Source organism: Macadamia integrifolia, chromosome 1 (genome assembly GCF_013358625.1).
Source record: "Macadamia integrifolia cultivar HAES 741 chromosome 1, SCU_Mint_v3, whole genome shotgun sequence".
In the NCBI taxonomy this organism is placed as follows: domain Eukaryota; kingdom Viridiplantae; phylum Streptophyta; class Magnoliopsida; order Proteales; family Proteaceae; genus Macadamia; species Macadamia integrifolia.
The window spans coordinates 34,390,179-34,416,892 of record NC_056557.1 but is presented as its reverse complement, the minus strand read 5'-3'; the positions used below and the strand labels follow the sequence as shown (position 1 = coordinate 34,416,892).

At 35.7% G+C, this 26,714-nt stretch overlaps 2 protein-coding genes and 2 non-coding genes across 6 annotated transcripts; 1 reads left to right on the top strand and 3 right to left on the bottom strand.

Annotated features, from left to right (window-relative positions):
* Nucleotides 1-5,283: 5,283 nt before the first annotated feature.
* Nucleotides 5,284-5,357, bottom strand: LOC122086862. Its single transcript, XR_006142547.1, has one exon. It is a non-coding gene; the product is annotated as a small nucleolar RNA Z105 (small nucleolar RNA).
* Nucleotides 5,358-5,419: 62 nt separating this feature from the next.
* LOC122086907 lies at nucleotides 5,420-5,517 on the bottom strand. Its single transcript, XR_006142554.1, has one exon. It is a non-coding gene; the product is annotated as a small nucleolar RNA Z161/Z228 (small nucleolar RNA).
* Nucleotides 5,518-6,799: 1,282 nt separating this feature from the next.
* LOC122093443 (L10-interacting MYB domain-containing protein-like) lies at nucleotides 6,800-9,259 on the bottom strand. Of its 3 annotated transcripts, XM_042664896.1 has the most exons (4): nucleotides 8,776-9,259; nucleotides 7,270-8,701; nucleotides 6,927-7,158; nucleotides 6,800-6,848 (listed from the first exon to the last, which is right to left on the bottom strand). In XM_042664896.1, exons 1-2 carry the CDS (start codon nucleotides 9,130-9,132, stop codon nucleotides 8,123-8,125), a joined length of 936 nt encoding a protein of 311 aa, XP_042520830.1. In that variant the 5' UTR covers nucleotides 9,133-9,259; the 3' UTR covers nucleotides 6,800-6,848; nucleotides 6,927-7,158; nucleotides 7,270-8,122. The 3 variants fall into 3 exon arrangements, with proteins under 3 accessions (XP_042520830.1, XP_042520086.1, XP_042474806.1); XM_042664152.1 differs by lacking the exon at nucleotides 6,800-6,848 and having other exon boundaries at nucleotides 6,899-7,158; XM_042618872.1 differs by lacking the exon at nucleotides 6,800-6,848 and having other exon boundaries at nucleotides 6,899-7,139.
* Nucleotides 9,260-19,641: 10,382 nt separating this feature from the next.
* Nucleotides 19,642-26,297, top strand: LOC122084004 (50S ribosomal protein L1, chloroplastic). The gene is made up of 7 exons (XM_042652012.1): nucleotides 19,642-20,089; nucleotides 20,307-20,486; nucleotides 20,589-20,643; nucleotides 22,796-22,923; nucleotides 24,317-24,400; nucleotides 25,660-25,785; nucleotides 25,891-26,297. The coding sequence occupies exons 1-7, from the start codon at nucleotides 19,736-19,738 to the stop codon at nucleotides 26,026-26,028; spliced, it is 1,065 nt and encodes a 354-aa protein (XP_042507946.1). The 5' UTR covers nucleotides 19,642-19,735; the 3' UTR covers nucleotides 26,029-26,297.
* Nucleotides 26,298-26,714: the final 417 nt, after the last annotated feature.

The following is a 26,714-nucleotide window of genomic DNA, read 5'->3' as shown; positions in this document are numbered from 1 at the left end:
ATTAGAAGCAGATTTGTCGTGCTAAAAATCCTAAGGTCATGGTCTGGCTTCCTTCTAAGATCTATGAATGTCTCTCATTCCATCTTAGAAAAGAGTTTATACAATACTAACAGTCAATGTGTTAAAGCAGCAAATTTCAACTTTAGGAACTCCACTTCATCTTTTATGACTTCACTTGTTTCTAGGTAAAAGCCACAAAAATAGGGAACGGTTTTTTTCCTGGAAACAAATGAAGCCATGATCACAAATTAAGAAGAGATTTTACTACCAATGAAGAATAACAAGCCCTAAAGATCAGAGCCAGTTCTGTAACTATACACAGCCCCGAAGCCAATCAAAAGAGGTCATGCAAAGAAAAATAATCTTCCTACTGAAACTGTTTGACACAACAGAAGCCTAATTCTGTCTAAATCCAGAAACCACTTCAAATAACTATTTCTGAGAACAAGTGCTATAGAAAAAAACAGATTTAAGATCACAAGAAGGCAATAAAATGGTAGGACATCACAGTACATCCAATATTGCCTTAATAAAATATTTATTTAAGATCACACCAGCTTATACACCAAAAAATAAATAAATAAATAAATAAATTAGACTTCTCAATTCATTTTCATCTCAACTATGCTATACTCTAGATGTGAAATGTAACCACAGAACTACCAGAACAAAATCCTTCTTCAGAGCCTCACTTAATCTCAAATGAATACATACAGGTAAATTGCCAGAACCAGTTTCAGAACTACCATAAACTGGAAATTTGGCAGACATCTGAGTTTTTGGCATTGAAATAAAAGGTTCAAATTGAACAGTTTAGCCTCTAGGCCAATAAAACTCTGATTCGGACAGAACAAAAATCACTGAAACTGTATTCACCTTAGATGCACCCTTCAGTTTAGGGCAGAGTTAACCAAGACTGCCATAAACAGAATGCAAGAAATGTCAAACCAATCTTAGATCAAGGTTTTTGAACCATCTCCAAGAAGCTGACAACCTAAATAAGAGCTTCTTCACTAAAGACTGAAAAACCTTGAAAATGCAGAAGCACATGACAGCAGAAGCAATTTCATCACCAGAACCAAAAAAAAAAAAGGCTCAACTCTTGGAAAAACCAGCAGAAGCACATGACAGCAGTAAGGTAGAACACATTCATTCACTTTCAAAGTCTTGGTGGATTCGAACCACCATAACCTGGGCATTAACCCAGTTGCTCTACCATTTTGAGCTAAAGACTCTTTACATACAAAAAAGATTGTTAGTACATTAGAGGCTAAAAATCAATAAAAATGCTTAGAATCCCGGATGTACTGTCAAGCATAAAAATAAAGATCCAATGAAACTGAATGTTTTTAATAGCACAAACATAAGGATCCTCATTAATTGAATGTACTTAATAGAAAAAAAATATGGGTCCTCAAACATCAGCTACTTGATAGAAAGAAACAAATTAGGTTATTCCATTGCAAGTAATTTTGAGCAAACAAATGCATAGACAAACATCAGCTGCTTCACATTAAATGGTAATCTATAGGTTTGGGTTCTTTATCGTAGGGGTTAGAAATGAAAAAATCTTGCTTATATGTAAATGCTTCATTGGCACATTTCAATATAAGGATGCATTCAATGAACACGACAATAGCAGAGAAAGGTAACCTGCAGAGGAACTCCTAATGTCTATTTGGAACCCAAACTGGTGTGAAATATCTTACCTACATCAGATCAAGTAGTGCAAAGTTGTATTTTTAGTTCCCATAACTAATAAAAGGCAAGCCTCCATATGAAATTATGTTTTCAGTATTCTGAATCATAAAATGAAGAGAGGGGAAAAAACTCCTGAACTCAAAGGATTGAACAGCATTCTTCATTTATAACAAAATATAAGAGAAATTAGTCTACAATCACAAGTATCAAAGACTACCACTAGAGAATTCAAAAAAGCATATAATGAAAACACAAAAAGCAAAATTCTGGAATAAAACCAAGGAATCAAATCGAACATCAAGTCTACAGTAAAAGCTTCATTTACATGACATATTCCTCTTCTATACAAGAAAAATCTACCCAAAAAAAAATACCAAAAAAAAAATAAAGGGGTTGTTCTTCATACCTTAGGGTTGCAGTCCCAACTGTATAAGAGAGTGTAGGTTGCACAGGAAGGTGATAGAACCAGGGGTCTTTGCCAGGTTTCGAGTTCACGCACAAATTCTGGGCTTCTCTGTTCTGGTATTTTGTTACAGTAGCTTTCAAGCTCTTGATCCTCCAAATCGAACAGGTTAGCAATGCAAGCCACAACAATGCCAGTTATTTCATCTCAATTACTAAAAGAAAGCAAAGAATTCCTTGGCCAAATTGGGGAATCTAAAGCAGAAGCAGGAGCAGGACCAAAATAGCAATCAAGATGGTTCCAGACATGGATGATCAGAATTGAGAAAACCTACAGACAGAACTTCAGTGTTTAAAATCATCAATGACATAGGAGAAGAACTAATCAACAGTTACAAGGTAGCTAAAGTTAATGATGTGTGCTGTTACTAAGGACCAAGCCGTAAACAACTTCGGATCCATTTCTCCCATATTAAGCCCTACAAACTTACATACAAGAGGCCATACAATATACAACCATGAAATTATTTAGGAAACCCCATTCTAATCACAGAAACATCATTACAATACAGACCTGGACTTGTTGAATTAATTTGGAGCATTAAGAACAGATAAGGAAGGAGCATTTTCAAACCTTACAATACACATCCAATACCAAAAAATACTCTCAAGCAAGGCAGCTGATAAGTCATCAAAAAGTTTGTGTAAATAATGGAATGGTAAGCATTGCCCATTTGACGTGTCCCAAATGATATGGGTGCACGTCACACACCACACTGCCAAATTTTAGGATTAAAAAATGAGACTATTAAACTTCAAACTTAAATCTCTCTATCAAATGAAAAATTCGATAGAAGTTAGGAAACACAAGAATATTTATGGAAGGTTGAATTGTAGGGCTAGAAAAGTCATTGATGCTAAACAGCTCAGGAGAAAAAGAAAGGCCTGTAACTGATCCAACTGCTACAGTAAGCATCAGAATTGTTTTTTGAACTTGGGAAAGGACGAGATGCATCACTCGATCTGTTTGCATACTCTGTACTTTTGGATCATCAGAAGAGCATAGAAATTGAAACAAAGCCACCAATAAAGAAACGAAATCAACCAAATCAAACCATGAAGGAGAAAAAAATTGGGCATGTTCCAATACACCTGAAGTTGGAAACCCTACACTACCCTACAGATTTAGCAACTTTCTTCTTCTGCTCCTCCTTCATTCTTTCCTAATCATGACGAAGGAAATGACAACCAACCAGTTCAAATGTCAAATGCCATGGATGGAACATGGAGCATTTGCCTTTCCCCTCTTTCTCACAGGATCAGGCTAAATCAGAAAGCCTGAGAGGAACAAGGCTGTCAGGCATGAATTCGCGAACCACGATTGGTTTTAGCTTTAGCTTCTTGAATGAGAATCCCATTGCCATCGGAGATCTCTCCCTTCTTTACCCACATTAGACCACCATTAGTGCTCCTTCTTCCATAGACAAGCAACCGGCCCCTTCTAAACTTAGAACCTCCATAACGACTCCCACTCCCAGCTCTTAACCTCAGCAATCCTCCATGTTTCTCCTCCTCCTTTTGTTCATGATTATCAGCTACCGCAAGATCCCCAAGTCGTCACAAATGAAAAACCGTCTCTCCCTCTCTCAGACTTTTCAAGCAATGAATCTTTATAATCAACAGGGAAAAAAATGAAGCTGCAAATAAAAATTACCTGTCCAAGCAGAGGGAAGTTTGATGCTTGATCGTTCTTCGGCAAGATCGGTGGGTGGAGTGTTGCAGTTGCAAACTCTTCCCTCCCTCTTTCGTTTCTCTATCAAATACCAATACGTATTTGTTTCTTAAACTCTTCTACCAAAAAGAGGGTTTCTTAAAAATATAAATACCACTTATTCCAAATCAACACTTCATCATACTGAAATTTAGATCCAACGGTCCAGGAAGTACCCCTCAAAAGATTCCCATTTGGGGTGACCGACCAGGAAACCTCAACCCTTTTTTCATTATTAAAAATTTTTTCGTCTCATAATAGTCTTTTCTTTGATAACTACTACATTTTTACCTTAATAATTTTTTTTTGAGTAATCCCCCTTAACAAGTGAGACTTTAAGGGGAAAAGGGGAGGGGATAAATAACCAACTATCTAGGTCAGCAGAAAACTTTGGCCAGGCAAACCCATGCATAAAAACATACAATTCTCCCGCCCAGCCATAAAAGTAAGGCTAACCATCATTTTGTTAGCCTCAATGGGGTCAGAACTATAGGGTGAATACATTATATGAATCTTCAAAAGAATACCAAAAATGGATTACTGGCAAGTGCACCATTGATAATGTTCTGCTGTTTTTGTATATAGAAATGATAAAAACAATTTTTCATGTTTTCAAAAATAAAAACAATTTTTTTTATATTTGATAAATTTATTTCTCGGATGCCCAAAATAGATAGGAGGATTCAGTTGCCTCTATTTAACTTTAATTAGTTGAAAGATTTATTCTGCATATCAGAAGCATTTTTTCTTCTCAAATTCTTTTTTAGGAATTTCGTCAAAATCATTCCTAGAATTGTAAATAAACATCAATTTTAATTTATGCTTCTTTTTAACAACAGGTGAAACAAAACAGCTTTAATCAAACTATTTAAACTTTTTCAAAAACAAAAAAAAGTGCCACATAGGAATCGTTATTTCCCGATAGCCTATATGTCAAGTTGTTTATCTCACTACTCACAAAATCTCATAAAATATGAGAGATTCAGAAAATTTTGAAATTGATTAATGAAATTTTTAAAAAATTATACATTGAATAAAAGACCATTACCACGGCTTCCACCACAGATTAGAGAATGGAAATCCCATGTTTATTTAAAAAAAAAAATTGAGAAAACCAGAAACAGAAACAGGGATTGCTTTTTAAGTTAAAAATATGTGAAATTGAATAGAAATTAGAAAGAGAGCACTCAGAATGAAAAGGACTATATCATTTTTAACAATTTCATAGATCTTTCGATCTCATGCGAGTTAAATTTCTCCTCATTGTGAGGACTCGAAAATATGATTACCCAGAAGATAAAACAAAAACAGAATGTAGAGATTTGTAAAACCAAAAAAAAAAAAAGGGGGGGGGGATCGAATCATATAGCATTATAGCACCATTAAAAATATGTTAAGCGAGTGAGTATTCAGAATGAGTAGGAGGATTTTTATCCAGTCATGAAATGTATCGGTAGATTTAAGATCTTCATCACCATACTCGCTCGCATAAAACTCCCAAAAAATTAAAAAAAGAACTAAAAAAAATAAATAAAAGATGGGAAGAGCCATCAGGAAACACTGGATTATTGCATCAATATTGACACTAGTGTCTCAGATGACCGTCGTGAGAAATTAATCCAATCGATCTCATCACCTGGTTTTCTATTTGAATAGAAAATAAAACACTAAGAGAGAGATTAAATCCAGTCCATCTCCTCACCTTGGCATCGTCACTGGCACTGTGCTCTCGATAGCAAGGAGAAGCAATGGGCTTGAGAACTGATTAACTTTAGGGTTTTCGCAGGACCCGACATTTAAAGGGGAAGGGAGTGGGGTGAACTCATGACGAAGTGACGGTTATACCCTTCGTAGGGTTAACGTTGAATTTTTTTATATGGACAATTATGACCTCACAATTCTTTCCAAATTACGAAATTATACCGCTTCAGACTCTTTCTCCCCCGTCCGCCAACTTCCTCCCCTAAGACAGGAGTGTTTGGTTTATAATTCTATTAGGTGCCGTTTGATAACACTTCCTATTCCTGGAGAGTGTTCTTTTACAGAAGTGTTCTTTTTCGATTCCATGCTGTGAAGACACTCTGGGGGAATAGAAACAGCGTTTGGTAAAACTATTTCAGAAATGGCTTTAGAACAGGAAAAGAACAGAAACAGCGTTTGACAAACACTTCTATTCCTGGAGAGTACAATAATGAAAATTCACTTTTGAACAATGAAATCAATAATTACAAACATGCTATTATGGTCAAATTTAACTTAAATAAGGAAATAATTTGTTTATGAAATTATCTTTTAAAATACTATTACTTAAAGGAAATAATAAAATATAAACATAAAGAGTTTCCACATTTATCTTAATAAGAAAACAAAAGTCTACTATTCAAGTTTATAGGAATTACAAAATAAAAATCATAGCTGCAAATAGGTGTCTTGAAATTTTATTACATAAATAATCAAATCAGGGGGTAACCCTTATCTACTGCCATCTGATTTGCAATTTGTATCCTTAGCTCATTCATCTGTCTTCCTTGTCCACGTTGACTGCCCTGATGAATTGCAGTAGAAGTACTAGCAATATCACCATCTTCTTGTTCTCCGTGAGCGTTGACTACCCTGACTCTCTCTTCATTAGGATCATAGTAGTCATCTTCCCCATATTGTTGAAAAAGTGCATCTGCTATTTGTTCAGATTTAATATAGTTATGAAGTCCACAACAAGCTATCACAATATAACTTTGGTAACTAAGTGAGAATTGAGGCATGTTTTTTAAAATAGGGAATCTTGATTTTAAAATCCCAAAACAACGCTCAATATGATTCCTTAAAGAAGAATGTCTATAATTAAACAATTCCTTAGTACTTCTGGGTTGTCTTCTTCCTCCATTATAATCTGGTATATGATATCTCTCTCCTTTGAATGATGTCAAGTATCCATTCCTACTTGCATATCCTGAGTCTACAACGTAATACTTCCCTACAATATGATAAAGCAAGACATTAAAAGCATATACAATAATTATTTGCATACATGATAATTTGGGAATTGATATACCTTGGGGAGGATGAGGAAATCGCAAGGTAGGATCCTCTAGGGCTCTATTGAATACACGACAATCATTTGCACTGCCTTCCCAACCCGCATATACAAAAGTGAATTTCATGTCAAACGAGCAGGCACACATCACATTTTGGGTTGTTATCCCCTTCCGTCCTCGATATGGGATCTGTTTTCCCTTGGGAACTATAGCAGTAACATGTGTACCATCTATGGCACCAATGCAATCCTAATTAAAATAAAACAAAAAACCAACCAAAAGCACTATTATGTGAAAACAAAAAACGATCATAAGTTAAAAATTGATGTAAACTTATTAGAAAGAAAATTTTCATTTTACCTTAAAATATGGCCACCATTTGTTGTTTGCAATTATTTCCATAGGAATCTCATCAAACGATGGGGCTTTGATATACTCCTTAGAAAGCTTAAGCACTCCTTGCAATACTTTGCCAAAGTAATAGCTGACAGTCTGTCCTGAATGTTGGAATCTCTCCTCAACTGCTCTATTAGTAGGACCTACACCTGTTATTCTGAACATGAACATTGCCAATTGCTCATCTACCCTAATTTTGCGACTGTCTTGTAACCAACCACGATGTCTCATTAGTAGGCATAAATTTAAAAACACATGTCGTTCCAACCCAAATTCTTCGTAACAGCGGTTTGCATGCCCATGCAACACCTCATGTACCCATGCTGCCCCTGTGAATGCACTATCCCTGCGTGGTTCTCTAGTGTATAAATCGCTGGAATAATGATATTGTACTATCAACAATGTTGCGAGAATCAATTCTTCTCCATCGTCGTCAGTAGAGGCGATTATTGGAGTATTATTGACATTTGCCATAACTGATTCAATATAAATTTTAAACTTGTTAATATCATACAAATGTTTATCCTCTAATAAATGTACCAAAAGATCTATAAAACTATAATCATCCAACATGCATAATTATCAGATGATGTAATAAGTATTTAGAACTACTTGCATCCAACAGAATTTTTGCTACAACAATAGATGTAAAATTTAACTGGCATATTTAGAAAAGTAGCATAAAGTGTAAATATCCATATTACACTTTTACATCAAGTGTACCTAACAAAATATATCCATCCTACTACAAAAGGTCTTAAATGTATTTCATTACAATCATCCATATTATAAAAAAAAAAGGTTAGATTATCATCCATCAATCTAACACATCAAAAGCCAATTGTTTCGTTTCATCCTTGAGAGTAATGAATAATTCTCTCCATTCCCGATCCACCAATATCCTCTTGCACGCCTTAATATGCAACTCTCTTGGGATATCATTCATGGTTTCCAATAATCTAACACAAGTAGAAGTGCTGAAATCTGTGGTATTTGGAGTGAGACCCATTGGAGTTGAGCTAGGGGTTGAAGTATTCTTGTTTGCTACTGACTCGGCTAGGGTCTGTATGGCGCGTTCAATACCAGTTGTCCTACTCTTCTTCCTATATCCTGTAGGTGTCCTATCAAGTCTTCTGTTGACTCTAGGACGATCAGTTCCTGGATCTTGGCTTTCATAATAACTTGTTGGCAAGGTATTAGCCAATGGAGTAGTTGGAGTTACATCTACATCTGCATCCACCTCATCATCAACACCTCTCGATTCCTCTTCAAACCTGAAATCAGATTCATTCCCGAATCCGCCTATCCCACTAGCATATGAATCCCCAAAAATTATACATAGTTCAGGCCAATGTGGTAGCCCATTCCTCCTAAACTTTGACCAATCACGATTTGCCTGAAAATTTTACAAACTAGCTATTAGATAAAATTACACCGAATATTAAAAAATCATATAAAAGTATAGTATACCTTGATGTGTACATCCCAAACACTCTCATCTTCAACTGTACAGGTCCTCGTCACAGAATTCCAACCAAAACCTGTAGTATCCAGTAGTTTCTTGAAAGCGCTGTAATCGAATCGCATTTTATTCATCTTATTCCTTAATTGAACCATCGTAAATGACCGATTAGTTTTTTCCTCAAGCCCCTTCTTGATATTGTTCCACCCACCTTTATTGAAAGTGCTGGAACTCTTATTACCAACTTTCACTTGTTCAACCATTAATTTCAGGAGATAATCTTGTTCACTTTGAGTCCATTTTGCTGCCTCGTTATTAGCTCTCGAAGTGGATGCCATTACTCTAAAATTAGAAACACATCTCATTATAGCCTAAAAATAGAAATACATGTCTTTTCTGGTATTTGTTTATATCATGCTCAAGAACTTCAAATTGATCTTTCCATCATTCTCATCAAAATAGAATACTCTAATCATAATAAAAGCCCTCTTCCAGGTCCAAAATATCAATATCATTAAACACTGAAATTTACACAATCAACCTTCATCCAAAATATCAATCTCAGTAAGCACTGAATTTTTTCTTCCTTGCCACATTAATATAAATAGACAATCTTTGCTGATGATAAAATTTAGCAGATAAATAAATAAGAATCTTAAGATGAGAATGATGAAATATGCTCAAATGAGTATTTTACAGAAACCCATCACGATCGATCAAAGTAATCAACTACGAAACTTGAGCAGTCAAGGACAGAGATCACCATAACCAGACAGAAAAATAAAACTTTTATCATGAAAAGAGTAATGTTTTAATAGAAAACCCTTTAAAAAAGGTCCCAAAGGTCACAGTATTTTGTTTAATTAGTCCTTAAAGAGAGATGAGTAAAGAGTGAAAGACACTTTATGATAATACTATTCTATCCTCAGGTCAAAGCACCCATGCTTTTGAGTATTCATCTACTTTATCAAATTCTACACACGAGCTCACACTCTAGAGAGAGAGAGAATTTTCATGATGATGCTCCTCCATCATCAAAAGAAGAAGAAGGGAACAAAGAAGGAATGACTGGCACATGTAATTGTTGAAGCAATAAAGGAGCTAGGGATAGTAAATTTGTCATATTGAGCTAACCGGATCCCTTTCCCCCTCACTGTCCCCTCCATGGTCTCTCTCTCTGTTGGGTGGTGCAATTAAACAATAGGCCCAAATTCAAACCCAATGAGATCTTCAATGCAATTAACCACCACCACTAGAGAGTCTCTGGTTTGACCCAAATGATAAGACTTTGGAAACAATACATAGGGCAAGTGGGGTCCTCAAATTTGGAAGTTTATGGCCCTGCCATGTATATAAATCAGAGGAGCATTAATTGTTTTCAGTTTTGCTGTTTTGCTGTTTTCTACTTTAGTTCTTGTTTTATTCTGTAGTTTATACATATCCGTTTCAACCAATGAGATCTTCAATTGTTAACCTTGTTGCCTCAATCATAGGCCCAATAAAAGCATCTCAAGAGTTGCCAAAAAAATTAAAAAAAAAAGCGTCTCAAGGTATTTTAAACAAGGGAGAAAGATCGCTCAGATTGCAAAATTGAAATCACAATCCTAGTTAAAAGAGTAAAGGCAGTTCACAGTTCAAAAGCTTCCTGATCTATAAAAACCAGAAAAGGAAACTAGCGACTCTAGTCACTGGAAACCCAGAGCAAGAAAAGCCATCGCAACTTGAAAGGCTGAAACCAGAGCAAGCTAGAGAATCCATGAACATGGATACCTGCACAGAAATTGGGATGAGGGGATTTGGTCATCTACTCGTGAAGGATGAACACTTGAAGAGCTTTCCAAGTTCAGAATTAAAAGATTTGATCCATTTCACTGGAGAAACAGAGTACAAGTTAATGGATTATTTGGGTTATTATGATCCAACCATTGTTTACCAGTTCGCTATTCTCACCCAGAGAAGAAGTTCAGCTTCAATGTCCAAGAATGGTTGAAACCTGAAATTAGTCAGAACCTTACCCTTCTCATGATTACATCAATGGGTATTTTTTCTCAATCTCAGATTGAGTTCATCAAAGAGGGTCTCTTCCAAGTACGAAAGTGTGTCGATACTTGAGACTGAGAGAGCGAGATTGTGAGAGAGCGAGAGAGCGAGAGAGGAGAGAGAGAGAAAATACCTGCTGCAGGGAAGCGGCGACCGAGAGAGTTGCAGGGAAGCGTTGATCGTGAGAGGCAGGGAACCGGCGACCGAGAGAGACAGGTAAGCGGCGACCGACCTGCGACAGAGAGAGAGGCAGGGAAGCGGCGACGGAGAGAGACAGGGAAGCCGCGACCGAGAGGAGAGACCGTTGCAGGGAAGTTGCGACCGTCGCAGGGAAGCGGCGACCGTCACAGGGAATCGGTGACCGTTGCAGGGAAGCTGCGACCGTCGCAAGGAAGCGGCGACCGTCGCAAGGAAGCGGCGACCGTCACAGGGAATCGACGACCGTTGCAGGGAAGCGGCGACCGAGAGAGTGAAAACCTATGGCAGGGAAGCGACGGATTTGGGGGTTTTGATCGTGAGATGCAGAAAAGGGGTTGTCGGGTTTTGAATGGATTTGTTCTTTTAAGTTTGTAAAAGAATAGGAAAAGAATAGGAAAGTAACTTTTTGGTACTCTTGCAATGTATTCTTTAGTTATTCTTTTTCATTGGTTCATTCCGGGGGAATACAAAAATGAACCGGACGTGCCAAACATATTTCTGTTCTATTTGCATTCCCGCAGAATAGAAGAACACCAGAAACATTCTCCCAGAGTGTTATCAAACGGCACCTTAGTGCATATTTTCATTCTGGACGTAATTCTTTTCAAAGGTTTGACCAAATTTCCTGCTAAATTGACTCCTAATTTAAAAGTTGCAACTCGGTGAACCCAAGCTCGCCCAAGACTACTCCGAGCTTGCCAGTGCTTGGGCTAGGCTTTTCAGCATGTGGATTGACTGAGACCTTGATCCAAGTTCAGCCTATATATTATTTTAGGGGAATGGTTTGTTGCCAGCCGTCTGGCCCTTTCATCAATACATGGGCCAGTGAGAGGGCACATATGAGCATACAACCATAGAGGCGGGGCGATTATTCCCTCCTTATGTGTTGGGCCAAGAAGACATAGTCCAACAACATTCTTTTCCATAATTTTATATAATTACATAATACATAGGATCTTCAAGTTCAATTAGGATTAACTCAGCAGAGTCAATCAAGGGTGGATTGGATTTGGTTGAGTTTGATAGAGTTGGGCAACACCAAGTTAAGGAGACCTGAGTTTAAGTTGGGTTCTAAAAAATCTGGTTCAACTTGGTCGCGTTACAGAGATTCTGTTTTCAAGCTCTGGGGCTTAAAAAGACCTATGGCTAGTGGTTGAATGCGTTCAAAACTTCTTGTAGACAGTAACCACTCAGAGATCAAATGTTGAGAGTAATTGATTGAATTGTGTCTAACATTTGGCATTTCGCCTACTCAATAACATATACTATGGGCCCGTTTGATAATGTTTCAAGAAACGGAGCAAAAAGCGTTTGATAAAACTGTTTCGTTTCATTTATTTTTAGAAATAGAAATATAAATTTTTACTTATTTATGGTTTAAGAAACGACCAAGGTGTTTCGCCGTTTTTGGAAACGACTTGTGGCAATTCTTTCACTGGTTACCATCGACTTCTAAAAACATGACTTATCAAACACCTTCAATTCCGTTTCTGTTTCTAGAAACGAAAATTTATGTTTCTGCCGTTTCTTGAAACAGAAACGGTAGAAACGTTATCAGACGGGCCCTATGTATCTAACATTTAGGGCCCATTTGATAACATTTCTGGCATTTCTGTTTCAAGAAACGATAGAAACATCAATTTTCGTTTCTAGAAACAGAAATGGAATTGAACGTGTTTAATAAGTCATGTTTCTGGAAGTCGATAGTAACCAGCGAAAGAATGCCCATGAGTCATTTCAAAAAACGGTGAAAGAACTTGTTTCACCTGGGTCGTTTCTTGAACCATAAATAGGTAGAAATTTCAATTTATATTTCTGAAAATAAGTGGAACGAAACAGTTTTATCAAATGCTTTTTGTTCCGTTTATGCCGTTTCTGACACAGAAACGACAAAAACTCATTTCTTGAAACATTATCAAATGGGCCCTTAGTTAAATCTTCCAATTTACAGAATGACAAAACACAATAGAAAATTCCAAACACCCCCCCTTTTGTTATGTTTATAATTTTATATGTAACTTTGGATTTATATTTGAGGGACTTTATTACATATTTGATAATGAAAATATGTGATATGGTAAAATGGTGAACCTTATCACATGGACATATCTATGTTTCCCCATTGTGATTACTCGCATGAGATTTATTTATATACTTTTTTTCAATGAATTTAATATTTAACATACTTTCATTTCTTTTCATTTATGTTTTTAGCTGCAAAGTTTTGATTTGTTCATAAAGGCTTTTTGCTGCAAAAGATATTTAAGGGGACAGAAAGTGAGATTTTCATGTGAGGATTTTTATGTGGGCTTCACTGATACCGATTGATTCATTGGGCCCAAGCAAATATAGACCCACTATAATCAAGAAACTCCAAGCCCAATCTATTGTGGGAATGAATTAGGGTTTTAGGGCTTCTATTATAAATAAAAGCTAAAGGTCCCTGCAATCGTCACTTTAACACCTTCATGGTTTTGGAAGCACAGACTCCCCACATGAATAGTGCATGTGAGAGTATTCCAAAAGTAAAAGGTTGCAAAAGATCTTAGCGGCTGGGACTCTATTGTGTAGTTCTTTGTTATAATCTTCATGGGACTAATCTTCAAGCACATGGGAGAAAGTTACATGATCAATACTTATGGGACTTCTAAACTTAGACACATGTATTATTCTACTCCAATTGATTATCATGTATGGGGTAAATCTATATGTTTGTGTGTTATTGGTTTAGGAACTACACACATGATTAATCTTTTATGATTAATTTATGATTCTTGTAACCTAACATCAATGGGGTTATTCATATGATTCTATGGTAAGAAATCCTCAACAATTGGTATCAGAGGCAACCCTTACGGTATTAGAATCAAAAAAAAAATTGATTTTGTATAGGATTTGGATCCCAAATCATGAAAATCGTAATTTTACCATTATTTAAATGTCCCGAATTGAAAAACTTTCTTCACGAAAGTTGTAGAGGACGAGAAGGCCATCACGACAGTATGTCGCACATTATCTAAAACCTCCGGACGCACCGACACGCGTAGCCAAAAATTGGCTACCAGAGGAGAGATTTTTTTATTAAAAATAAAAACTGCAGTGGCGAGTCATCGCCGGGTCAACTCGTTAGGGTTTCCGAGTTAACCCGGAGGTGTAGTGGGTCAACCCATGGCCAATCTTGTTTGACTCGGTCAAAGGTTGATCGGATCGTTGATCATTCGACCCGAAGACCCAAATTTTGACCTGGATTCTTGATCCGAATACCTGAATTTGACCAAAAACTAATATGTCCGAACCGGATTAGACCGCTTGGCCGAACCAATTGGTTTGGGCAAACCAGATTGATTTTGATCTTTTTTTTTTTTGCAACTTGAAATAGCTTATACAGGCAAACGGTGAAGAATTTTTCAATCTGGTTTTTTACGCTGAGTCCAGTTTCTCGTGCTCTTCGTTTTGATATATTATGAACCTAGTTTTGGTGAAATTTATAATATGTTTTGTATAAGTTATAAGTATGAGTGTTTTATGATTCTTCATAATTTTTTTATTAATTGAAAAAAATAAAAGAAAATCAACTCATACATTACTTGCATATCATAATATGAACTTGTTTATTATTGGTAATGATAGTTCAAGCTTTTGTTTTTCAATATTTTTTTATTCATATTTAAACAATCCCACTTTTAGTTGTCATAATGAATTTGTAGACTATTGCAGTAAGATTGGATAAAATCCATCGAAGTGGTAAAGTTCAACCTTATTGTAATAGAATACAAATCAAAGGTCTTCTTTGTTTAAAAATACAGAGAATAATGGTTTGTAACAAGGTTGTTAATGTTCACCGAAAGGTGACATTATCAAAGAGAAGTTAAAGTTAAAGCAAGTGAAAAAAATAATAAAGACTTCTTAACCTAGAAGATGTCCATCCAAAGATGATGGTATTTTTTCGAAAGTTATAAAAGTCTCACAGTAATAGCGGAAACTTGAGTGGATTAGTATGTTTCAGACCCAAAGGTCAGGAATGTAGTTCCGGTTGACACTCTTAAAATAATTGATAATTGAGCATTATAATGTTGATTTTGTTAATAGTTATATGCTTGTTATTTTACATGTAAAATGATATTTAGTTCATGTTTAAATAACCCACAAATTTAAGCTATCAGGTGTAGTTGCAAGCTATTGCAGTGGAATAGATGAAACTCACCAAAATGGTAAAATCAAGATTATTGTAATAGGTTTACAACTCAAAGGTTTTGTCTTATTTTCAAAGACAGAGAAAATTATTGGTAAAAATTAGGTAATGCTTACCCAAATGCGACATTATCAAAAATAAGCATAAATGCAAGTGTACTATAGGTAGACCTTAACCTATAAGTTGCCATTCATCCAAAGGTGGTAGTAATTTTCAAAGTTGAAGAGCTCCCACAGTCATTATAGTTTTTGAATGGACCAGTGCATTCCAGGCCCAAAGGTTGAGAATGTAGTTCGGTTGACACTCTGATTACGTTTAATGGTTAGTGATGCAATATTGATTTTAATTTTATTGATGTTACATGCATTAATTATATATTGCAATAGGGTGGATGAGTGATTCAGGACTATGATCATAGGTTATAAGTTTATTTAATGTGTTATTTTTATATTCCGATTAGATCAATTTGGATTGATTGGATTGGATTAGTATCGATTTTGATCAATCTAATACTAAGTTCTCAAACACTGCCATTGTTCTTTGAAAACCCATTTATGAACATTAATTGATAAAAACATTTGGTTTTTATTTTGTTTTTGGGCTTATGTGAACAAGTTTATATGCATGTCATATTTAACGAATTGTGTTATCCAATAAATTGATTAATCTATGACTGATCGAACTAAGTGGGAGGATATAATTATGGACCTTAAATTGTTTTATATGGCTCGACCAATAGGAGAATAAATTCGGCATACTAGGTTTATAGTGGGAGGATAAATTCAATATACTATGTTGCTAATGGGAGGATAAATTCAGTGTACTATATTGTTTTTTAAGTAAAATAACTATTTTGAGTTTTACAATGATTTATTATTATCATAATATTAAAAAATTATTTATGACTGAAATATATAGTAAATTCATATTCATGTCATTTTATACTTGTATATTTTGTTTGAAACACTCTATGATGAATAACTATGTTAGAATTAAACTGGGTGTAAGCTTCCGCATATTTTTTGCTGCACAATATATTTTTATGAAACTATGAAATGATTAAATTGAATCCATCAAAGTGACGCATCCTATTATTTCATAGTTTTTTCAAGTGCGACAAAGTTGGTGACATTTGTCCAAAGGTGATGTCACTTAAGTTAAAGAAAATACATGTATGGAAATGACTATAACGTAAAGGCATCTAAGTCCATAGGTGACAAAAATAATTGTATTTTCATAGTAAATTTGGGTTTGTAAGATGATCAGTGTATTCTTAACTCAAAAGATAGGTACGTAGTTACGGTTGTGACTCTTGTGTAGTTTATTTGTTAGTTGAACATATTATAGGTTATAGTCTGATTATTTGGTATGTATGTTTCATACCTGAGATTTGTGGGTTACTTGATGTAGTTTTAACTCTCAAGGAACCCAAATAGATGTTATTGTTGATCAAAGCACAACCAAAGGGAAATATGAACAATCTTGTTACTCTATTAAGTTTATAATGATTTTAGAGTAATTTTGGAATGATTTTATCTTAAATCATGTTGTCTAAATTATTTATATATATTTATACTTCATTTGTTTGTGTTGTCCCTAGTTATGTAAAAAACATATTAAAACATACACTTCTGTATATCTATATATATATATATATATATTCATCTCAAATGTAGAAAACATCATAAGAATGAATGAAACCCATCAAAGTGGTATATTCAGTTTAATTATGTGTTTCCCAAGGTAAATGTGACATTTGCCCAAAAGTGATATCACCCAAGTTCATCGATCAAGTGCTCAAGAACCATGTTTTTTGATATATGGTGTTATTGAAATTTTTTATATGCTTGGTTAGTAGAAATTTTATGATATCATTTAACCAAGGATATCATGGTGGCAAAAGTAAAGTTTAATGGCGATGCATGCTAAGGTTTATTGGCAGTGTTTAGCCAAAGTAATTAACAATAAGTGAAGGTAATTGGAAGTATTTCGTCAAGATTTGTGATGTATGGTAGTATTCAGTAAAAATTTATGATTTATGGCGGTATTTAACCTAAGTCCAAAATTTATGATTTATGATGGTATTTAAGATAAATCCATGGTAGTGATGATTAACCACAAACGGTTTGTCAAAATTTGTGATTTATGGTGGTATTTAATATAAATCTATGAAAGTGACGATTAGTCATGACGGTATGTCAAAGTAAGATATTAATTCAAGAAAAGTGCAGTTTACCTAAGTGTTGATTAATATCAAAGTTTATTACCTGTGAGGTTTTCAATGTAGGTTGATCTTTAGATCAGGAAATGAGCTATAAGGAAATGTATATTTCATGTGATCACAAGTAGATATCAATTTCTTATATATATGTTTTCAGGTAATTTAGATTGATAGTTTTCTATTGTTTGTAACGTTAGATAGTTGTATGCCATATATTGAGGTGTATTTTCTACTATTGTTCAACATCAGAGATTATTGATTGAATCAAAATTTGTATAAGTGGTGTTCAGTCTTGGGATTATTTGTCCAAGTGCCAATAGAAAGACATCAGTATCAATGTAGCCTAAGTGGGAGATTGTTAGGATTTTTATGTGGGCTTAAATAATACCGATTGATCCATTGAGCTCAAGCAATTATAGATCCACTCTGATTAGGAAACTCCTAGCCCAATCCATTGTGATAATGAATTAGGGTTTTAGGGATTTTATTATAAATAGAAACTAAAGGTCCCTGCAGCCGTCATTTTAACACCTTAATGGTTTTGAAAGCACAAACTCTCCACATGAATAGTGTATGTGAAAGTATTCCAAGGGTGAAAGGCTGCAAAAGATCTTAGCGGCTGGGATTCCATTGTGTAGTACTTTGTTACAATCTTCATGGGTCTAATCTTCAAGCACATGAGAGAGAGAGCTACATGATCAATATTTACGGGACTTCAAAACTTACACATAGGTATTATTCTACTCCAATTAATTATCATGTATTGGATAAATTTATATGTTTGTGTGTTATTGGTTTAGGAACTACACTCGTGATTAATCTTTTATGATTGATTTATAATTCTTGTATCTTAACATCAATAGAGTTATTCATATGATTCTATGGTAAAGAATCTCCAACATTTCATACTTAAACAATAATTTAATAATCATTATTTCATATGATCACATATGAGTGTATAAATTACTTCGTTTTTCTTTTTTTAATCATATCTAATGTGATACATTGGGAGGAACCGATCGATCGCCTAAGAGAACTAGTCAACCGATAATGGTCACATGTTAAAAATAAATGGTGAGAGTCACACCCCATTTAGGTGTTTTGAACAAGCATATTCATTTACTGAAAGAAGAAAAATGCATAATCATTGGACACCTTCCTCCGTAAAAAAAGTGAATGCTTCTCGCTCACTTTACTCTCTCAAACACTCTCTTACATAGTGTTTGCACCCTTTTCTACTCTGCCGATCTCTCACTTGTTGAGCACTACTCATATAGTCTTAACATGATGCAATAATTGAATGCAATGACTACTTGAAGAGTTGAAGGGTCGATTTGAGTTGTATATTGGAAGTTAAATTGCATGAATCGAATTTTCTCCATAAGTCGTGACTATGATCTTAAGTAGATTGATTGATGGCACACCTCAAACCTTTCATCATTCTAACGTCGTTGAAGTGTTGTGACAATAATTTACAAGTGTTCATGTGCTTATTCATGTGCTTTGGATAGTTGGTAGAAGATAATTCATATCTTTAGTATTCATTGATGTTATTTACTTTAAATGTGTGAGAAGTTAATAGGATAAAGTTTTTTCCTTCACTAATGGTGAGAAGATTCTCTTTTTGAGTGGCTTAATCAAACCATAGTGATAGGATATTTCGATGAGATTCATTGTTTGAGATGTCCAACCATTGAGAGAAATCGTAGTGGATGAACATTAAAACCTATGCTACCAATCTTATAGGAAATACACCCATACATAGTGAAGAAAAAAGGAAAATACCATTTTACCCCTTAATTGGATGCATGTCTGCCTCCCCTCATTGGTCCCCGTGTTGACACATTGGCTACATGACTAGCAGATCAGGGGATTCAGGTGTGGCACCCCAACCACAAATGGCCAACCCATCCCCTGGGCCATGATAAGCCTGCTATATCCAACTTAGTTTCAATAAGTTGGATTGGAATTCACCACTCACTCTTCGCATTAAGCGTCTGATTTCCATAGGATTTTCATCTGGTATGCAGGACCTGATATTTTCTATCAAAAATGGGGGATCGATGGTTACAATCACATGATTGGAATGTATTCGAAGTTTTGTAAAAGTGATCTCTTGTCTATGATACCAATCAACGGTCGAAAGCTCACAATCAGCCATCAGGATGCCATCATAGTGTTAGATGCGGTGTTTATGATCTACGGTACTGTTGCCATAGATGGAAAGGATTGGGGCTGTTTGTTATCCTTTCCGTGGATGCTTGGATAGATTACTTTGGTTCACTGCGACACCCAAATCAGCTTCTGACCTACAGTAATGACTTCAGCTACGCCTTCTTCGTCCCTGATGTTGGTGTATAACGTTCCCGCAACTCTTCAAGCCGAATCGCCTTCCAAACCAGTCTTCTTCTCGTCCCTCAGGAGCTTCTCCGTGCACCCATTGGTGTTGCAGAGCAGCGGAAGAAAATCATGTAATTGGGTTCATGTTACTTCAAGAAGAGAAGCTAAAGCTGATTCAAACCTCGTCGTTGCAGCAGCTGTAGCTGCTGAAGCTGAAGTTGCAGAGGTTGTTGAAGATGTAGGACAAGAGGGGGTTGAAGGAATCGCCGCTTCACCTCCTACAACAAAACCTAAGAGAGGGAAGGCAGCATTGACGCTGAAGAGAGACAGGGTAATTTCACTATCTTCTAAGGTTTTGAACTATGACTGTATTGGATGAACGGGTTACTGTTCTTTAGCTCGGTGTTTCTATTGAATTCTTGTTTGAAACTTCAGTCTTCACTCCCATTTTTCCTTATCATTAGATATTTGGCCTTGATGTTTCGTTGTTGACTTCAGCCCCCTCCCCTCCTGTTTCTTATTTTGTCTGATTCTGTTTGTAATATTAGACGAGGTCCAAGAGGTTCTTGGAAATTCAAAAGTTGAGGGAGATCAAGAAAGAATACGATTTACCCACAGCTATATCCCTGCTCAAGCAAATGGCAAGTACTAAGTTCGTAGAGACAGCTGAAGCTCATTTCCGTCTCAACATTGACCCTAAGTACAACGATCAACAGCTGAGGGCGACCGTAAGTCAATTATCTATTGTTCAATTTCCATATTAATTTTTTTTTTTCTTGGATTTTATTATCACTTGAGTTCTTTGATGAATTTTTCCTTGGTTATGATAGGTGAATTTGCCCAAGGGAACTGGTCAGACTGTTAGAGTGGCTGTTCTTACCCAAGGTGGGTACTCTTCCTCTTTCCACTCTGTTACTCATTCTTGGTTGGTGTTCTATTCATTTTGGTTATAGATTTTTTTTTCCCCTTATTAAATGTTTGAGCCATTGCAGTAGATTTTTCTTTCTTTTTGGAAGAAAGGAAAAGTAAATTTAATAGGGGAAAACACATGATTCAGCGTTACAATGTAGCACATATGTAGACGTGCATTTCAAAACAGTAAAAGAAATTGTCATATCGATGCTCTGTTGGGACTAGTCCGGTAACAGTTAGCCAAACTATCCCAATGTCCTTTCTAAACGAAACAAATACAAGCTCCAATCAAATAGACAATTATTTGAGTCACATAGATTACACATATGTGTCTAAATCACCCCATTGTTTGTAAAAAGTAGTGAATTTGTACCATTCGGTCGTAGGAAAGAACATTTGCTTCCTTTTGATGGGGAGGCAGGAGTAAGCCAAAGAGAAGTTGAAGACCCTGCAATCAGGCCATGCAAGATGTGACCACCAACCAAAGTCCCCCACCACCCCCCAAATATGAAAAAGAAAAGAGGAACTGGAAGATGATCTGAATTCTGAAGGTCTTAATAATATCGGTTGTTCGTAGTATGATAATTTTACTCTGACATGTTTCTGTTTAATGATATGTAAATAAACTGTAAACTCCAGATCTATTTGAAGACTATGCAATGAAGTCAAATGCTTGATTACTGCTAAAAATTACTGAAAGCTCTCCATGAACTGATTTACACATACTGCTTGAGTCTAAATTTCATTTAATTATTCTATGGTCCTTCATTTTCATGTGCTGTAAATCATGATGTACATGGAGAGCTGAAGATGGTTGACATGTTTATCATGGCTTTCACATGACCCAAATGTTAGCATTTGCATATGTTGGATGACTGGAGGATTGGTTGTTAACTGTTGACCAATGGCTACTTCCAACCACAAGATCAAGGAAACCTTGAGTGGAACCACAAACTTCTGAACTATATCACCTGGAAAAACACCTTGTATCTGGTTCAATTTGAAGAACAATCCAACTCGCAACCTACCGGATGAGCTTCCTTCCTGCAGTCTTAAATCATTATCGTCTCTCACGACCTCATGTAGCCTCTAGCTTACCCAATCAGTTAGCCATTTGGTCAACCTGTCAATCATCTAAATTTCTTCTTGTTCTGGAATTGAACTTTCCTGTTTTTCTGGGCCTCCATAAATTCACAGGACTTCCTTGTTTGATGATTATTGAAATAATTCAAAATTGATGACCTACTTGATAAGCTTCCCTCTGCCATTCTTCAATCATTGTCATTTATCAGAGCAGCCTTTTTTAGGCTCTGGCTCAGCCTGTTAATCAGCCATCTGGTCAGCCTTTCAATCTTTTAAATTACATCTCATTCCAGTATTCAATCTCTTAAAGCGTGTTGAGCCTTCATGAATTCACACTAGGGTTTGTTTGTTTGATGATTAATGAAATAATTAAAAACTCACACTTACCTTGTCATAATTTTCTTAAGAGTGCCAGGGTTGAGACATGATGAGCTTATTTGCTTATAAGGCTCTCATCCTAGGACAGCACCCCTCAAGTTTGGTGTATACGAATACCTAGCTCACATCAATTCCTTTTCTCTACTAAGCAATATTCAAACTCTGTATATCCAAGAAACCCAATGGATTTAGAAGAAGAATATGCGTCCATATGTGAATGGCATAATCCCCAACCACGAACCCCCCAAAAAAAAAAAATCTTTCTATTTTGTAAAAATAATTGGTGAAGGGAAAAATAGAAAGACAACCGATGAGGAAGCACACAGAGGCGAATCACATTCACAATGCATAGTTACCAAAAGCTACAGTCTTCCTCCACTTACTGACAAAAATAGATTTATGGCAAACAAAAAATAGAGCAGTAGACTCAGCTAGTTTTCCGAGTATTTGATCTTGAATCATTCTCACATTAATCTCCCGGATCGTTTGACTGGAAGGCATTGGGAAGCCATTAATTTTTTTTTTTTATTTATGGTAATCAACAAAATTGTGATGCTCCGTGATTTTCATCTCTCTTTGTTATTTTGCTTAATTTTGTCTAGCATGGGAAAAATTAATTGCATGTTCCTTTTGCTCATGTATTTGTAGTCTTGAATTTCTACAGGAGAAAAGGTGGATCAAGCAAAAAATGCAGGAGCTGATTTGGTTGGTGGAGTAGACTTGATAGAACAGATAAAAGGGGGTTTCATGGACTTTGATAAATTGATCGCTTCTCCAGATATGATGCCTAAGGTGTTTCTCCGCTTAGCTTGATTGAAGTAATTATTTTTTCTGCTCCTTATACATTCATGTGAATTTAAAGGCGAAGGAAGTATACTTCCACAATTTCCCCCCTTTTTTCCTTTTTTTTTTGGTGGGGGTGGTGGTCCTCAAGGAGAAGCAACACAAAAATGAAGGGAAATGGTTCCCTGCCTCATTTAAAATGACACACTCAGTTTGCTTCTACCTCATTCCTTCATGATATATGATGATATGCACATTTTATCCTTTTAATATCTGATCGAAAGATTTTGTATGTTTTAGATGTCAAATGCTAAGAAATCTCTAGGTGGGAAATGGCTGATGATTCCTTCTTGTAACTTTCATGCCACCAACCTATTGTTTCAGTTTTCTAATTAGTTCATATAAAATGTAAATACTTGTGAATTGTGAGCTCTACCCAGGTTCATCAAGGACATGTCATTTTTTGAAAATCTAACACTGTAGGGCACTCGTTTTTTGAAGAATCTGAGTGACATTAACTTGTAAACCTTGGGCTCAATGGCTTCATGGTCTCATGGTTTACTATCTCATTTTCTTTTACATAATTGAGTGTCAATTTCCTCTGTCAAATGTTGTACCGCAAAGAACTGACATGTCATACTACATAGAATGAGGATAACTGAGATGATGTTGGGATAGGTGAGTGAAAATATTGGAAAGATAAAGTTCTGAATGATTAACTACAAGGAGATTTCTGAGTAGTATCAGTCAGCAAATAGAATAAAATAAACAATGAAGAAAACAGAATCTTGAAGTATCTTCAATGACAGGAAATAAAAAATTAGCAAATGTTTTCATATGTAAAAGGAGGCTAGTGAAAGCTTTGTTTTGCAGTGATTCAGTGAAAATTCAATGTGCGAAAAGAGAAAGATGAGGATTCTGGTAATGAAAAAGGACCTATGATAAGAACTTCATTTTATAAAGTATATTGGATAGGAGAGGGACCGCAAAATAATAAAAAGCAATAATATAATGAATGGAGTGTTGCTTCATATGTAATAAGGTTTTTCTCTCATGTTTCCTACATTTCTATTCAGTCACCAAAAGATATTCTGATTTGCTGTCTGATAGCTTGATTTTAGATGCATCTATAAAAAAAGGGGGTAAATTTTGAACTTTTTCCTTATTTTGGGGGAGCAGGGGTGGGTTAATGGGATGCAATTTCTCCTGTAAGGGTATTATCAATTTCTTTAGCTTTTGGTAGTTAGTTCCTTTAGTTCATGCTTATGGATATGGTGTTTTTGGTGATTTGAATGTCATATAGCCAATTTCACCATCGGTTTTCTCTATGTATTCTCTTGGGAAGAGATCGGAAATAGTTTAGTCATTTCATTGTTTAAATGTCCTTGCCACTACGCTTCAGGTTGCCAGTCTAGGAAAGTTATTGGGACCACGGGGACTCATGCCAAATCCAAAAGCTGGTACTGTCGCAACTGATATACCTCAGGTATCGTCAAGATTTACTGCTCTACTTTTTAACTTGTATTTCTGTTATGTCTGCTTTTCCTTGTTTATCTTTTAGGATATTACTTCTAAGCTTTCCCTTCTAAACCTGTAGGCGTTTATTTTAAATAAATTTGGTATAAAGCTAACTACTTTATCAGAGAGTCCCTATTCTTGACATTATGTAATGATATGGCTGAAACTATTCAGTCTCCTGCTAAACTGAAGGGTGAAAATTTGTAGAACAGTCAAGGAAAGTAATAAAATGTCACTGCAAATTTACAAATCTTTTACAACCGATTAAAATGAATACTTATTTAAGATACGAGGGACGAGCTGATTCTAACTCAGATCCTTTCATTTCTCACCAGCTCGTTCTTCCCTAACAACTTCGCTGCTGGTTGCTTATGTTTGTTTTTCTGAGAGAATAGGTTCAAATGACGTTGCATATATGAACAGTTTCTCAGTGCAACATTGAAGTTCAGAATCATAGTTGTCAAGGCATAAGGCGACCCAAGGTGATCGAGGATGGTGAAAAATGGGGCGTTCGCCTAGGCAACCAAGGCACTGGACGCCTAATTGACTCGTTGACAACTATGTTCAGAATAGTAGTACATGTATAAGACTTGATCAATTTTAAATGGGAACTTAAGCAATATTAATTGGATTTAACTGATACAAATCAATTGATACCAGGGATATCTCTGGTATTTGAAAAAGCTAGAGAATTCTCTCTCTGTTTGGCCCCTATCAAAATAATGGGCTCAAAATATAGTATATTTCATGTTAGAAAAAAAAAAGGGGGGAACTAACATACAACAACAAACTCAGCCTTATCCCAACTTAATGGGGTCGATTGCATGGATCCGAGCAAAAACAAAAAGACAACAACGGAAGGGAAATGAAAGTGAAAGGAAGGAACCCCAGCACCAGCAAGTCAGGAGAATCTCAGTTAAATGGGGTCAGCTACATAGATCTTTGCCCTCCAATCTGCTCTAAATGGTGAACTAACATCATGAAGTTATTTTTCTTAAACGCTAAACAAACACCGAAAAATGATAGAACTTACCATGAAGTCCTACAAACACCAGAATGATGAGCACAGTTGAGATTCTTGACTAGAGTATGTGTACAAATGTAACAGAAGAGTAGAAAAATTCGCTACTTTACTCGAATTAGCATCTTTTTTTGTTTTTTATTTGTTTTTTAGGTTTAAAATTTTGATTGAGCTGAATGGAAATGGGTTTATACCTTTTTTCTCAGGCTATTGCAGAATTCAAGAAAGGGAAGGTAGAATATAGAGCTGATAAAACTGGAATTGTGCACCTACCTTTTGGGAAGGCAGACTTTCCTGAAGAAGATCTTATTATAAATTTGATTGCTGCAGTAGTATGTTCTTTCTTCCCTATATTCCAGTATATGAAAGGCATCACATTGACATGATTTTATTATTATTATCATTTCTTTCGTTTAGTGATTTTTGTGTTGCTTCAGAAATCAATAGAAGCAAACAAGCCATCAGGTGCGAAGGGAGTCTACTGGAAAAGTGCACATATATGCTCATCAATGGGACCTTCCATCCGTTTAAATATAAGGGAGTTGCTTGATTACAAGCCTCCATCAAATGTCTAGGAGAATTCAATGACACAGCTGTAAAGTACATCTTCTCTTGTGTAATCTATTTACCTTCAGGGATATCAGAGACTGCTAATGGTTAGGAAGAAGGTTGAAGGACAGAAGCCCGGATGAAAGAGGATACTTCAGTTTCTTTTCTTGGGCCAAATTTTGTTTCAGGGGGCTGAGGCCCCACAATATCTTCTCCTTTCCTTTTCTCCAGCAAAATCTTGTAGACCTAACTTCTCTGATCAATTATTTATGTAATCTTCCATATTTGCATCTCAGAATCTCAGAATCTCTCAATCTCATTGGTGTTTTTTCCCTTCTGTAAAATTAATGTTGAATTGTCAAAGCCCTTCTACCTTTTTAACAAAATTTGAACTTCAGTGATATAGTCTGAAGAAGGGAAGAGGATAGGGAAACAAGAATAATCCCAAAATAGCAATGAGGGTGGAAAATTGCACCAAAATTAATTTATGCAAAGCTGAAGCAGCAACAATGGTCCATAGAAGGAAATTCAAGGTGGTCAGCTTGAGAAGGGCAAGACCTCATACTCAAAGATGCAGTTTCCATTTCTTTCTTAATACTCAAACAAGCTGCGAAAGAGAGCAGTGTACAGAAGACTATGGTCCACTCTTAAAATCCACTTGCTTCAAGTCCAATAAAATTTTACCCAAAGAAAAAAAAAGAAAGTCCAATAA

Coding starts and splice junctions, on each gene's coding strand:
- LOC122084004 (XM_042652012.1), top strand. CDS start 19,736: ATGACTTCAGCTACGCCTTCTTCGTCCCTGATGTTGGTGTATAACGTT. Junction 24,401..25,659: donor TCGCAACTGATATACCTCAG/GTATCGTCAAGA, acceptor CTTTTTTCTCAG/GCTATTGCAGAATTCAAGAA. Junction 25,786..25,890: donor TAAATTTGATTGCTGCAGTA/GTATGTTCTTTC, acceptor GTGTTGCTTCAG/AAATCAATAGAAGCAAACAA.
- LOC122093443 (XM_042664896.1), bottom strand. CDS start 9,132: ATGAGATGTGTTTCTAATTTTAGAGTAATGGCATCCACTTCGAGAGCT. Junction 8,702..8,775: donor TTTGGGATGTACACATCAAG/GTATACTATACT, acceptor TAAAATTTTCAG/GCAAATCGTGATTGGTCAAA.